Source organism: Sceloporus undulatus, chromosome 3 (genome assembly GCF_019175285.1).
Source record: "Sceloporus undulatus isolate JIND9_A2432 ecotype Alabama chromosome 3, SceUnd_v1.1, whole genome shotgun sequence".
Classification (NCBI taxonomy): domain Eukaryota; kingdom Metazoa; phylum Chordata; class Lepidosauria; order Squamata; family Phrynosomatidae; genus Sceloporus; species Sceloporus undulatus.
Window position 1 is genome coordinate 172,519,900 of NC_056524.1, and position 14,460 is coordinate 172,534,359.

Genomic DNA, 14,460 nt, shown 5'->3' on the forward strand with positions numbered 1-14,460 from the left:
GGGATACGGAGGAGGAGGTAATTAGAAGAAGCATGATCCTATGGGCACAGAATGTAGGCCATAACATAGCATATAAAAAATGGAAGAACATTTGGACGAAAGATCTTAAATATACTAGTAATCAGAACTTAAAGGAAAATATATACAAAATGACATATAGATGGCATCTCTCCCCACAGAGAATTTCCTTAATGTTTAAAGGCAGCAAACCAGACTGTTGGAAGTGTCTTAAAGCGATAGGATCTTATTACCATGTATGGTGGACTTGCACTATGGCAAAAAAATATTGGTTAAAGGTACATAATATTATAATCAAAGAGTTAAACATTCAAATTTCCTTTCTCCCAGAAACATATTTACTTGGCATGGTTGACTCAGAGTTGCAGAAACAACATGGTAAATTAATTTTCTATCTTCTTACATGTGCTAGAATCGTATACGCTACATTTTGGAAATCTGACCAGACCCCATCCATGGAAAAATGGCTAATGAAAGTATTTGAAATGGCAGAAATGGATAAGATGACGTGTTGGATGAGGGAAAAAAAATGAAGAATCCATTAAAAAAGAGTGGGAACCTTTTTATACATATATAGAAAGAAAATGGAAAAATATACTGGTCCTAAGATAATAGTATAATATTAAATTTAGTAGGTGGGTAGAAACAAAACTTGAAAGTTTTGGAAATCAGATCTTAATTTGAACTTAGGTCTTCTGATTAAAAAATGTATATAGTGCATTGAGACTGAATTTATGTCTCTCTTACAATTTAATTGGAAGACAATTAAGAATTTAGATTAAAGGGTATGCTTTACATATTTTTATTCTTTGATAATATGTTCATATGGATTTACTTGCTTGGATTAAATTACAGGGAAAAAGACTGTTCAAAGATTTTTAGGATAAGTAACCTATGTCTGAAAATTGCAATTGAACTTATTGTAAATCTAGTAAAGGAAACATTTAAGCTACATGTAAGATAAAACAATGGAAAATTGATACATTGTATAGAGACTCAAATAGTGGGAAGGTATAGTATATGTTAATTGTGTTTTATTAATGTTAAATGTAGTGGGGAGGGGAGTGAGGAATATATTGTCTAGATATGTGAAAGTCATATGTATTGTTATTGTAATAATATTTGGTTGTTGTCTTTGTTGTCTTCGTTTCTGTTCTTTTTTGTATTTGTCAAAAACTTTGAAAAAGAACAAATAAAAAAAAAAAAATAAAATAAAAACAAAGTGGGTCCGTGGTATCTGCTGGGGTTTGTTTTCAGGACCCCATGGATACCAAAATTCATGGATACGCAAGTCCTGTTAAATACAATACCATAGTAAAAAAGCCTGCCCTTATATAAAATGAAAAAATCAAGATTTCTTTTTGGAAATTTATATATTTTTAAAATATTTTCAAGCCATGGGTAGTTGAATCCTTGGATAAGGAATCCATGGATATGGAACGCAGATAGTATTTTCTTGAAATTGACATCTCTAAAACACACATTTATGCATTGCTAAAGCAGTAAGATCTTCTGGCCAACTGAATAATAGATGAGTTCCTGCCTTGAGTCTTTTAGCAACAATAAAAGCATGCAGGATCCAACCACATTTAATCATCAGTTAAATTACACATGGCAAAGATATTATTTAACAGAACATGTATGTCTATAAATGCCAGTTCATTGTGATACATTAAATAGGAAACATATAACCACTGAACATGCTCACATACTGCTATTATTTTGCTATTGTTATCTTTGCAAAGATTTAGCTGAACCAAGTAGTTTATTATTAAAAGGCATAATGATGTACAATATGCCCAAAATGTCAAGTTTTGCTCGACCAAATGTAGTTTTAGATCTAAAGATATTTTAAAGATTGAAGCTAAGTCAGTATTCCATTGATTTATTTGTACAGGACAATCTAACTTTGCATTCCACTAATTCTAATTTCATTAATGTTTGATTTAGTACAGGTGGCTCATATATTATGTGCATCTGTATTATACAATAGGGAGGCAGTGGCTCAGTGGTTAAGACGCTGACTCTGACAATTGCAAGATCAGTAGGTTGTTGATTTGAGACCCAAGTTTCATGAGATGGAGTGAGCTCCCATCACTAGTCCCAGCTTGTGCGAACCTAGCAGTTCTAAAGCATGTAGAAGTGCAAGTAGATAAATAGGTACTACTTAGGTGGGAAAGTAACAGTATCCCTTGCAGTCAAGCTGGCCACATGATCATATTCTTATTCGCCAGCTGCGCCCATACCTGGCCCAGAGAGACCTTGAAACGGTAGTACATGCTCTGGTAACCTCGAGATTGGATTTCTGCAATGCACTCTACATGGGGCAACCCTTATACCAAACCCGGAAGCTACAAATGGTACAGAATATGGCAGCCAGGCTGGTCACTGGAACTTCCAGGGCCAGCCATATTACACCGGTGCTTAAAGATCTGCATTGGCTGCCTATTTGCTTCCGGGCACAATATAAGGTGTTGGTGATGACCTATGAAGCCCTAAATGGCTTGGGCCCAGGATACCTGAAGGACCGCCTCTCCCCGTACATTCCGTCCCGCACCCTCAGAATATCTGGGCAGCAACTACTTAAGGTGCCAGGGGCTAGGTTGACCTCCACCGCGAGGAAGACATTTTCCATCGCCGCCCCGGCCCTTTGGAACACGCTGCCCACAGAGCTCCGCTCGGCCACCTCCCTGGCCCAATTTAGAAAGGACCTAAAAACCTTTCTATTTCAGCTTGCATTCCCCGATTAAAGTCCAGTGGGCCTCCCTTCCTCTTCTGTGGCAAAGAGGACTGGCTAACGGGGGTTTTATTCTGTTTGTGTGTAATTGTTTTTAACCCTGATGTATATGTTGTTTGATGTTTTGCTGTCAACCGCCCTGATCTATGGAAGGGCGGTATAAAAATAAAAATTTTATTTATTATTTATTATTATAGAGTTGTCTTTGATAACACTGGCTCTTCGGCTTAGCAACAGAGATGACACCACCCCCTTTGGTCGGATACAACTAGACAATCTTGTCATGGGAAAACCTTAACCTTGACCTTTTACTTTTTATTATACAAATCCAATTTGTATCCTTGCTGCTCACACTTTCTTGCTTACACAATCTTGTGCTTCTTGCACAGCTTGCACTACCTCGCTGAGTGACTCCTGTTGATAAGCTCATGCCATTTCTCACTCATTCTGACTGTGCTAACAAAGGGGTCATGATGGCAATATGTTTGCTGGTTTTCAGTGGCCGCAATGCCTCTGTTGTTCATTGCAGGTAAGAAAAAGAGGGCTCTACATTTTACACAAAAATTGCATTAAGTGAAGTGACCCGGAACAGATCCCTCACAAAATATGTGGGCTTCCAACAAACATTTACAAACTAGACTTGGCTGAAGTTTCATTACAGATACAGTATAATTAATATTTCCAACACAATATGAATGGCTGGGGGACTCAGAGATGACGGAATACTATATATACTCGTCTATAAATCAATCTCATATAAATCAAGGACAGGTTTTGGGTACAAAATTATGGATTCTGATATGACTCATGGATAAGTCGAGAGTAAAATTTAGTGGCATGCAACAAAGTATCTAAAGGATGAAAGAAAGCCAAACAATTTACAGAATTCCAGCAGGCATAACTGTTTGTGCTCTCGCTAAAAGTTGGATAGATGAGAGTAGAAGGCGTCAATGCTTTTAGGACAGATTATACTCTTGCCTTTCACCAAGAGTTGAAGTACAGTACTTACACTGACCCATGGATATGTCGATTCAGCTGTTTTGGGTCAATTTTTGACCAAATTTTTTAGACTTATACATGAGTATATAACAGTATATATAGACAACCAAAGGTGCTATGATTTTAATAATTGCCATTACACTCATGAGTAGCTGATAAGTACTGTAACTTCAATATTGAAAATGACAAGAATTCTTTGTCTATCTGCTGATTCAAAGTATAAATCTGTTAGACTGCTTGACTGTTAAAGCCATTTTTTTCTTTAAAAAGAATTGTCTCACAATCTTCAAATAAAGATCATTTAATACAGTTAGTATAGCATAACCACACAGGTCAAATTGTAATTTACAAGAAATCATATGCTGGGCAACCCTAGCAAGAGAAATCTCTGTCAAGATGCTTTGAAAGCATGGGTGTTTTGTACATTCAAAAAACACTTGGTTAGCTACTACCTTCACATCTTCTGGCACTGCACTCCATCAGTTAATGTTTAATTTCTAAAAATGGAACATGATTCTGAATTTATTTAACTAGGATAAAGATACATATATTGTTTTAATTATTTACTAATCTTTTTGGTTCAGTAAATTCTGGACATATATTTATTCAAGGATTAAATACTACACTGTAGGAATAAATACCCTACTATACCAGAAACACTTAATATAAAACAGATTGGGAACAAAAAATTTAGAGAACATTTTAAAAAAACAACATGTCACTTACAGCACACGCCTCAGGCTATTTATACTAAAGAAGTGACAACAACAGACAAGAAAAGTAAAACAGATTAACTAGACATTTTATACACATTGTGTTAAACAGGGATGAAAACTGTGCAGCCCTAAAATGTTGTTGAACTGCACCTCCCAGCATTCCTCACCATTAACTACAGTGGCTGAGGCAGCTAGTAGCTGCAGTCCAACATCTGAAGGAACTCACATTCCCCAGGCCATTTGTAATAGAAATTGGTACTTGGTGCACATTCTTCCCTTCAAAAATGTCATGATTGGAAGCTTCTCTGGTACATAAAATCCTGCAATACAGATTGTGCTGAAGTCATTTCATTTATTTATATTTTAAAAACAGAGAAAATCATCATAGGGCTGAAAATACATTTACACACTCAATATGCTAGCAATTTTTATTATCCTGCCCACCACCAGCAAATACCTGGATCAAAAAGAAGAAAAAATCCCTGAAACCGTTATTAAAGGTTTAAAAAAATATTTTAAAAATGGAATAGAATGGACTGCAAACGATATATATTTGGAAATTGTTTTTAATTTGTGCACAGATGCCAGCCACAGATGTTGGCGAAACATCAGGAATAAACTGTTATAGAACATGGCCACATAGCCCAAAAAACTCACAAAAAAACTATTTTTATTTTTATTTTGCAGTAACTTGAAAAAGACATTAAAACAATGGTGCGAATCACAAGGTTCTCTAATTAAATTTAATGTGTCCCATTATCTCTACTAGGGGCTGGTACAGACCAGCACACTATGCTGGCTTCCCAGTGGCATGGGGTGTGGTGTATGGATGACGCCTGCCCGAGCACCGCCGCCCAACCAGACAGCGGGCAGTGTTGTGGTGCTCTGGCGGAAGGGAGTTTATAAGCCACATATTTCAGGAGTACTGAAAAGGCATCGTCATGGTGGAAAAGTGGTCCTTTTTCTGGTGCAAAAAGAAGTGGCATGTTGCTATCTATTTTTGCGTTGTAAAAAAGCCAGAGTGGGGCCGTGGCGTGTGGTTGGCACCTGGCTCTTTCGGGGGCAGCATTACGTCACCCCTTTGAGCTGGTCTGTTTCGGCCCTAGGTATCTAAAAGCCAGGACTAAGTTTCCAGATGGACACACAATTCTTACCTTTAACATGTCTTATAATTCCCACCCTTGTGTTATGCATTATCCAAGGATTAGTGCTGTTCACAGCCACTGTGTCCCCTCTTTGCTTCTGTTTAGGTGCCATTTAAAATAATCTCTCTATCTCTTAATGATCCAATCCAATCTATGCTCACATAGGATTATAGCATGTCATATAGTCAATCAGTTTTAGCTATGTGACAGCAAGAGGGCAAATCGTGGTGTGCTGCTGTAACTGCAAATTAATTTCCAAATTTCAGATCAATTATAAATTGTTAGGTGGAGTAAGCAGGGCAAAAGGGCAACCTGTCCTATCTTGACTCTACGCCTCAGCATTTGAATTGCCAATTCTCAGCACAGCAGAAAGATAGGGTCAGCCCTGCCGGCTAAGACAGTCTCCCCACAAAATTGGCCTCTCACAGTGGGCCAACATTTTTGTGATCTTTCACAAGCAACTGAGAATGGACACTCTTCTGCCTTTCAGCAGTCACTCACAAAACATGACAAAAGAATTTATGAGAGGCATCCTGGCCCCATCTCCACCAAGTGCTATCTTAAAAACTATCTTCATTTCTACAATTTTGATTACTTTCTGACATAGAGGAGTTGGTACAGACACAGTACACAAGAGTTTCCACACTCCACTGCAGAAAGGTCGGGGGGGGGGGGAGTTCTGCTACTTTAAAAAGCCTACTAACAATAGTTCTCTGCCAGACATGTTTTTTAGAGGGAGAGGAAGGGAGAGGAGTAAAACAAAGGAGAAACAATTCAGACAGCTGGCAATACCGACACACAAAAACACACACCCCGTAACAGGCACTTGTGTTAATCTCAGCGCCTGCAGAAGTATAATTTTAGAGTTCTGAGAAACACACAGAGCTTAATTTGAGGCAGATCTCAGCCCTGGCAACCATTACCAATTTCAAGGCTCAATCCTGGCATGTTCAAATCAATAAAAAAGACACATTGAACAAGTGTTGTTGTTGTTGTTGTAGAGAACTAAATCTCCTTCAGTCCCACAGGTCAACTACTGACCATGATATCTGAGGGATACTGGGAGTTGTAGTTTAAAAAGTAACTTTCCCAAACTCTGATCTCCTTCACCATTGCCAAAACAATATACAGTAGTATTTCAATATGAATTACTTTTAAAGAGTTTGGACAGTTTTTAATTGGTGTTTAGTTCTTTATTTAATGTTATTAAATTGTTCAGCCCCACTGTGCATCACCACAGGAGCACTGGTGGGTTCAGGGATGATAAATAAATGCCTTGAATAAATAAGGAACTAATGACTATGGGAAAGAGATGAGGCATGCAGATTAGACAGCAAGGCTGCCAGCCTTAAAATCCAGCAATATTAATTTATAATGTGTTTCTCTTCCTTGGGGGGGAAAATCCACAAACACAACAACCAGGCAGGCACTGTTAGATCACAGAGGAATGTGCTGGGTGTTCAGTTATATAATTCCAAAAAGGGCAGAGAAATTCTAAGCTATGGAGAAGGGGAAGAAGATATTTTTAAACAGAATTAAAAAAATAAAGAACAGCTCCAATGCTTGTACACCTTTGTGGCCTTTCTGAGGAACATGGGGGCTTGGGATCCAGTAAGAGCCCTCAATGTGCCCATTTTTAGCCTGGTTATATCCTGGTGGTAGACATCTCCATCCTAGCTCCTGGGAACCTCAAGAGTAGGCCTCCCTCTCATCCATGGAGCATGAAGTCCACAGTATCCAATGGCCATGCCAATATTTACAGAGAACATGAGAAGCTTAGAACCGGCCCCTAAATAAAATGTTTACTGTCTCCTTACAGAAGTAAATGAACTGTTATTGCCAACGTCTTCAGCTTTGGAAGCTAGACTCTCCTAGGTTAGCTTGTACCAAAGCCAAATCCCTCTCCATACTCAAGATTGGGAAGGAAGGATCTGATCCAGGAATGGAAATTATGCAGCTTTCCAGATATTGTTGGACTGTGGCTTCCAGCCCTAGCAAGCACAGCCAACTGGGAGATGCAATCCAATAACCTCTGGAGGGCCACATTAACACACACACCCCTCCAACCCTGGTCTAATCCCTCAGGCTAAAACCAACCAAAAAACTTCCTTGTGTGCATCTCCATTCTAGAAAGGGCATATTTCCCCAAAAGCCTATCATGAACGTTAGAATTATACTTCCAATATGGTGCAGATACAAATGAACTTGATGTGACCCTTCATGCCAGAAGAAACACAAAAGAAATTCCAGAAGAAACACAAGAAAAAGAAGTGACAGTGTTCTGCCTAACACTACCTACCACTTTTAAGGTAAAAACCAGTTTAAAAAAGTGACCAGACCTGCTGATATTACACAGAAGAATATTCAGCAATTAACATTAGGCATGTTGTGGCTATATAACCCTAGAGACCTCCTAGCATTACCAATACCTTCAGAGAGTTAGGTTTCCATGCATCAACTAAACAGAATCATTGCATACCCAAGGAGTGCCTGTTCCTGCATGCTAAGCAAGAAGTTGTGAAATGTCTGCCTTTCAGGCATTCGCCCTTCAAAACCTAGAAGCAAGAAACAAATTCATTACATGGGAAATGGGTATCACGTTACAACCATTAGCTTGTGGTGAAAGCCAGGTTAATTGAGAAAACAAAATCTATTTCACATTTATTCAGAGGTTCAACAGGTGCACACAAATAAATCCCTGTATTCTCCCCTGTCCCCAGCACACCCCTCCTGCTTGCTAATGTTCATCAGCTCATGGCATTTTAAACCCTAGCAGATTGACTGTGGCCAAAGCTGTTACAGGGCAGAGACAACTTTTCTCATATGCATAAAGTGCTTTATTATTTTACAGTACAGAGTGTAATGTTTTGAGAGAGCACTGGACTATAACTTTGGAGACCAGGCTTTGAATCCCTGCTCAGCCATGAAAATCCACCTGATGACTTTGTCAAGTCACTTTATCTCAGTCTCAGAAGGCGGCAAAGGCCCTTCTGAACAAATCTTGCAAAGAAAACCCACTGACAGGCTCACTAAAAGAAAGAAATGACTGGAAAGCACACAACAACAAACAACCTTTGCCCCTTTCATGGAGACACAGTGAATACAGGTGGTAGTGTGGGGTGGGGTGGCTGTCTGTCACTGGCAGCCATGGCTGAAGGAAGCAGCAGACATGGCTGAAGAAAGCAGCAGATAGTAGAGCAACTCACACACAGCTTTCCAATGCTCACTTCGTTCACTCTCCTAGTGTGCAGGTGTAGTGAGTGTGTACATGCCTTCAAGTCACTTGTCGACTTATGACAATCCCATGAATTTCATAAGGATTTCTTAGGCAAGGAATATTCAAAGGTAGTTTGCTATTGTCTACCTCTGAAATATAGCCTACTGCAGTGGTGCTCAAACTATGGGGTAGGACCCTCGGGATGTGTCTCAGAGTTGCTCAAGGAGGAGACCCTGATCCCTTCTCCTCCTCCCACTCCCAAACTTTTTTTATGTGTAAAATTTACACGTGTTGAGTTAAATATTGAATTTACTTAAATGCAGTGCACCCACGTCATATGCAGGCGTGCCATATGCGGCTTTCAGCTTATGCTGAAAGCTGTGCCCCAGTAGTGGCAATGGCATGCACATCCATGGGGCACACACTGCGGCACATGCACAACCCCCGTTGTTTTCAATGGGGCTTGAGCATTTGCAGCATTTCCTACACGAGGGGGTCCGAAACGGTAAAACTGTAAAACTGTTCTAATTTGAACTATACTATTTCCTTATAAGATATTAAAATATGGATATAAATGGATGTGGAAATGAACATTAAACAAAATATTACATTGAGTAGGGGGGGCACAGCCTCTGCATGTAGACGTAAAGGGGGGTCCTATGGGTAAAAGGTTGAGTACCACTGCCCTATAGCACTTGATACTTAGCAATAGCACTTACATTTCTATACCACTTAATAGTGCTAAGCACTCTCTAAGCAGTTTATAATGTGTTAGCCAATTGCCCCCAACAAGCTGGGTACTCATTTTACAGAAAGGATGGAAGGCTGAGTCAACTTGGAGTCCTGCACGGTCAAATTCACAATGTTTTGACTAAAGATACCAGCATCTTACCACTGCACCACCAGGGCTCTTTCTTGGTGGTCCCCCATCCAAGTACTAACAAGGACTGACCTTGCTTAGTTTCCCAGATCGGATGGGATCTGGTGACTGCAGGAACAGGGAGGTTCAAATATTTCCTCTGCATCTTCCCTGCATTGTCCTATTGATTGGCTCTGGGAAGAGTGCCAGTCAGCTGGGTGAGGGGAGCTTTTCACTCTCACTGGGGAGAAACAGCTGAGCAGCCGGCCTAAGCACCCACCACAGCAGGTTGCAGCTAAGGTCTCTAAGGGGCATATGAGCTGCCCACATGTGCCCTATACATAAAATTGCTCCCCTACTACTGCTGCGGAGCAAGACGTTCACACAATGGAAGAGAACCTAGAAAGATGAACTCTTCCATGCCTCTGACTAGGTAGATTCTGGTTCACAGGCATTTATCACACAGTAAGTATGCTCATTTTATCAGGTGCCAAGAGACTGTTTATTTCTTTTTCTCTAACAGGCGAACATAGCTATTCCCATTCCATGTGCACAAACCAGTTTTAAACTTTTCCAATCTAAACCCACATTCCGAGGATTGCACCTTGTATATCTCCTCTTACCTTCAGGTCAAGAGCATAGTCCAGCTCCTATGGAAATGGAAATAAGATTGTAGCTAAAGTCTACTTCTCAAACTGTTAAACAAACTATCATGTGAAGCATTTTGTTTCCATCCCTTTCACCACTGAGGGAAAATATTTTTCCCTCTGCAGTAAATGCTGGTTTTCTTTTTTTCTTTTTCTTTTTTCCTTAGCTATATCGTAATGTTTTAATAACTGTTAGGCTTATAACAACCCAGAAGAGGCACAAAAGACGCAGGATACAGGCCAAAGGAACTTGCTGCATGGGATGTTTTCTGAATCTGGCAAGAGAAGAAATGAAACTAAGGCTTTAATTTTAAAGCACACTTGGAAATGTATTCTGTTGACATCAGGGTTCAAATCTGCATGCTTAAACTCATGGTGGGGATCTACTCTAAACAAAAATGGGGTGGCATGAGTCACATACAGGCCACCTATGATTCTGCTGGCTTTTTATTGCTCAAAAATCCAAAATTACATTGCCCAGAATCCCAGCATTTAAAAAAAGCAAAGCAATAAACAAACTACCATGACCTCTCTTGACTCAGAAAGAATCATTTTCCAGTCCACAAGAAACAAAAAAATCCAAGTACGTAATTCCCTATCAGATATCAAGATTTCTATCAGTGTAACACTGAACAATCTTCAGGGTGTGTGTGCACAGGCACTAGGCTTTTTCAGATGAACCCAGTAGGAGCACAGTGGAGGGTGCACTGCAGTTTCTTCTCAATTTACTGCATTCTGGATGAGTTGGACTACAACTCCCATCACACATACACCCCTCATGAATGGCTGTAGCTCAAGGCTTCTGGAGGGCACTTGGCTTGGGAAAGTCTGCCCTGTAGCTATATCTAGGATCTGTCAGAATGTGAAGTCATGGTGCTGTTATCTAGCAAAAACCTGCAGAGAGAACTGCAAGCTTCCTGCACCATTTCCACTCCGGCTGTCAAAACTGAACAGATCGCATTCACCAGCATTCAGACAACACGCAACATATAAGAATACAAGACCCTCCAAAACTCTTAATTACAAGAAACGAAAAGATGCAGGGAATGGTTGAACACTTGGCATTCATGTCCCTCATGTTAAAAGAAGATGCAGAAGAAACCCCTCCCCTCAAAAATGGCCACAGAAAGTATGTAATGGAGCAAAGAATATGGAAACCCAAAATAAGGGAGAGAATCCTGTTTGCAGATGGCATGCAAAACCCACATAAAGAGGTTTCTTGTAGAGTTGCACAAGAAACGCCTTTTAAAGGGATGGAGGCAGGGGTTAGAACCATAAAAGAGAAGAGCAGTATATGAAGATACCTGATTTTAAGCTGCTGGGCAGAGCATCCAGGGATCCTCTCAGGTGCACTGATGAATTTAGGTATTCTTTTTGGGGGGGAGGGGGATAGGAGAATTTCAGGGCTTCAAAAACATACCACCCAACTTTACTGCTGTGATATTAAGAAGGCTTTTCTTCTTTCTCTCTGCCAATCCTCAGGACATTCCATCAATGACTTGGTACTTCTACTACTTCAGTGATGAAGCAGTTAAACCCATCTTTTTTTTCCCCTTTAGGGCAGCTGGGGAGAAGAGGAGGAGAGAAGGGGAGAGAAGCAAGCAAGCCGCAGCGGAGACTGTAGCACTTTGTTTTCTCGAGATCAAATCCCAGCCATTGCCAACACAAACAGGACCAGCAGAGCAACGGGAGCTTGCACTCTCAGAGCGGAACAGCCTTGACTGTCTGTGTGCTGAGGAGGAGGAAGAAGAGGAGGAGATGTGGATGTGGGGGTGGACTTCCAGAGAGGGCCAGCTCTGTGGGCCTCTCTACCAATGACAAGCTCAGGATTCCTGGCACCAAAAACCATACATGCTAGGTTGGGAGAGACTGCAGGCCCTGTATATAGAGAGATAGTGATAATGAGGAAGGGACAGGAAAGGGCTCCTCCTGCAGGAATCCAATTGCTGCCTGAGCCTCTTCTGCACCCTCTTGAAATCCAGCACCCTCTAAAAGATGTGTAGCAGCTGTGCTCACAGTTAATATGAAGGATAAATGATTGCCCCTGTTGTATCATGTACATCCTGCCATAGGGGAGTTGAGGAAGTTACTAACATGCACACCCTGTGCCAAATGGCATCCTCCCATTCCCACCTAATTTGGTGTATATGCCCTGAAGAATGAATAAACATGGAAAGGGGATGATGGGCTATGCTTTCAAAGTGTCACTTGCAGTAACTCCTTCAACTCCCCTGTGGCAGGATTTACATGGTACAAAAGTGACAATCATTTATCCTTCATATTAAATGTGAGCACAACTTTGTTACTCATACTTCATCCACTTTTTTTGCCTCTGGAATTTTGCCCCCAAAAAGAAGAGAAATACCACAGCACAAAGAAAGACAAAAGCAGCAAGTCTAAATGAAAATGAATCATTGAATCGTGGTAGAGTATTAGACTTTTTTTTAGTCTTGATCCTTAAAGTTAACCTCTTTTTATCTTTTTTCCACCTTTTTTTCTGCAATAATGCCTCATATATATGCAAACATCATGAGTCCAACTATTATGTGAAACAAGCACTTCAGTGTCTATGGGTGCAATCACTGTAACTGTTTCATACCACTGTAAATTGCCATGACTCCATCTTAAGGAATCCTGAGATTTGTAATTTGGTGAGCTACTTACAGTAGATGATACCAAGGTACACTGAGACGAGACGGACTGAGGTTTAAATACACTTCTTTCTGGAGCACAGACAGGCACTCAGAGTATCATGGAAACTGCCTTTCAGGAGAACATACTAGAACTAGCAAAAAATTCTAAGTACAAACTACATCAAACTACAAATTCCAAGATTCCTAGGGATGAAGCCTGGACAACTGAAATGGTATGGAAATGACATAACTGTGTAATGCAAATACAAGTTTCTTATTTAATTTCAAATACAACTTTACTTGCTGTGTCCAAAAAAGACAGACGCTCTAAAAAAACAGAAGGAGAAATACAAAGGCTTTCATGAGACAATCAGCAGCAAGGCAAAAGAAATTAGGTGGTTGAAGCAAACCTTAAATGTAAGTTACAGCCTTAAATTAATATTGCAGAGTGATATAAGATTACAGTATGATATCTCAGACAGTTCAGATTAAGTCTGTATTGCTTTTTCCATAGTTTATAGTTTTAGACTTATTTTAATGGATAAACTGTTAATTTTAAAATTAAGTGCTTTGTGATTTCAGAATGTACGCCATAGGCAGGTCTTACCTTGTTTTTGATGATTATGTAAAGTGTTGTGCAAAACGTACAACGCTATAGCTGTATAAAGTTAAATAAATTTTAACAACAACAACAACAAAATATAGAAAGCTTGTTTTGTGCTTTGTAAGAGAATGGGATCTCACATGGGACCTAGATTTCTAAATAAAGACTTGGCAAGAAGAAACATTCTTGGTGAAGCCCACCCTGCTCACTCTCTTCCTCTTTAATGGCTTGCCACTATAAAAAAAGATACTTTTAGCCAGGCATGTTGTTTAAGCTGCAACAGCAAAGAGATGTCCCTCCTCCTCCCTTGCCTCAAAATAATATACACAAAACTGACCAGGGTTGCATCCGCACTTCAGAAAAAATCCAGTTTTACATCAATTTAACTGCCATTGCATTTATCTGCTCAGTGCTATGGAATTCTATGTTGCTTTGTGAGACATTTAGCCTTCTCTGTCAAAGAACTCTGATGCCACAACAAACAACAATTCCCAGAATTCCATAATATTGAGCTCTGGCAGTTAAGGTGGCATTTCTGCAGTGTAGATGCAGCCTAGGCTTTGTTGGCATTTGAAGCAGAAAATTCCTGATATGACTCTTTGGCAGTAAAAATTTCAAGAAAATAAATAAATAAATAAAATACTGAAATCTGATGGGTAATTCAAGGCACATGAAATCAAATGTATAATAGCAGAGCTGGTTCTCTATGGGGTGAAATGGAAAAGGGAATCGTTGGTCTATTCTCATCTGCCCACTCCACTATCGTCAGTAGTAAAAGACTGTAGGAGCTGTTACCCAAAACAACTGGAAAATCTAAAATTACCCACTCCTGAGCTAAAAGAAGCTATTAGAACCTCTTGGTATTAGGATTCAAACTGTTTAATA

At 39.9% G+C, this 14,460-nt stretch overlaps 1 protein-coding gene across 9 annotated transcripts in view; it reads right to left on the bottom strand.

Moving 5' to 3' along the window:
• Window positions 1–14,460, bottom strand: part of PALD1 (phosphatase domain containing paladin 1) — a 155,125-nt gene that overhangs the window by 117,832 nt on the left and 22,833 nt on the right. For 5 of the 9 annotated variants that reach the window (XM_042459462.1, XM_042459461.1, XM_042459459.1 and 2 more), the window contains one exon: window positions 8,095–8,170. The exons of 3 other annotated variants lie outside the window; for them this stretch is intronic. In XM_042459462.1, coding sequence (XP_042315396.1) covers window positions 8,095–8,156 — 62 coding nt within the window. In that variant the 5' untranslated portion in view covers window positions 8,157–8,170. Of the gene's footprint in view, window positions 1–8,094; window positions 8,171–11,642; window positions 12,077–14,460 lie in introns of those variants that run through there. One more of the 9 variants, XM_042459465.1, reaches the window with a different exon arrangement.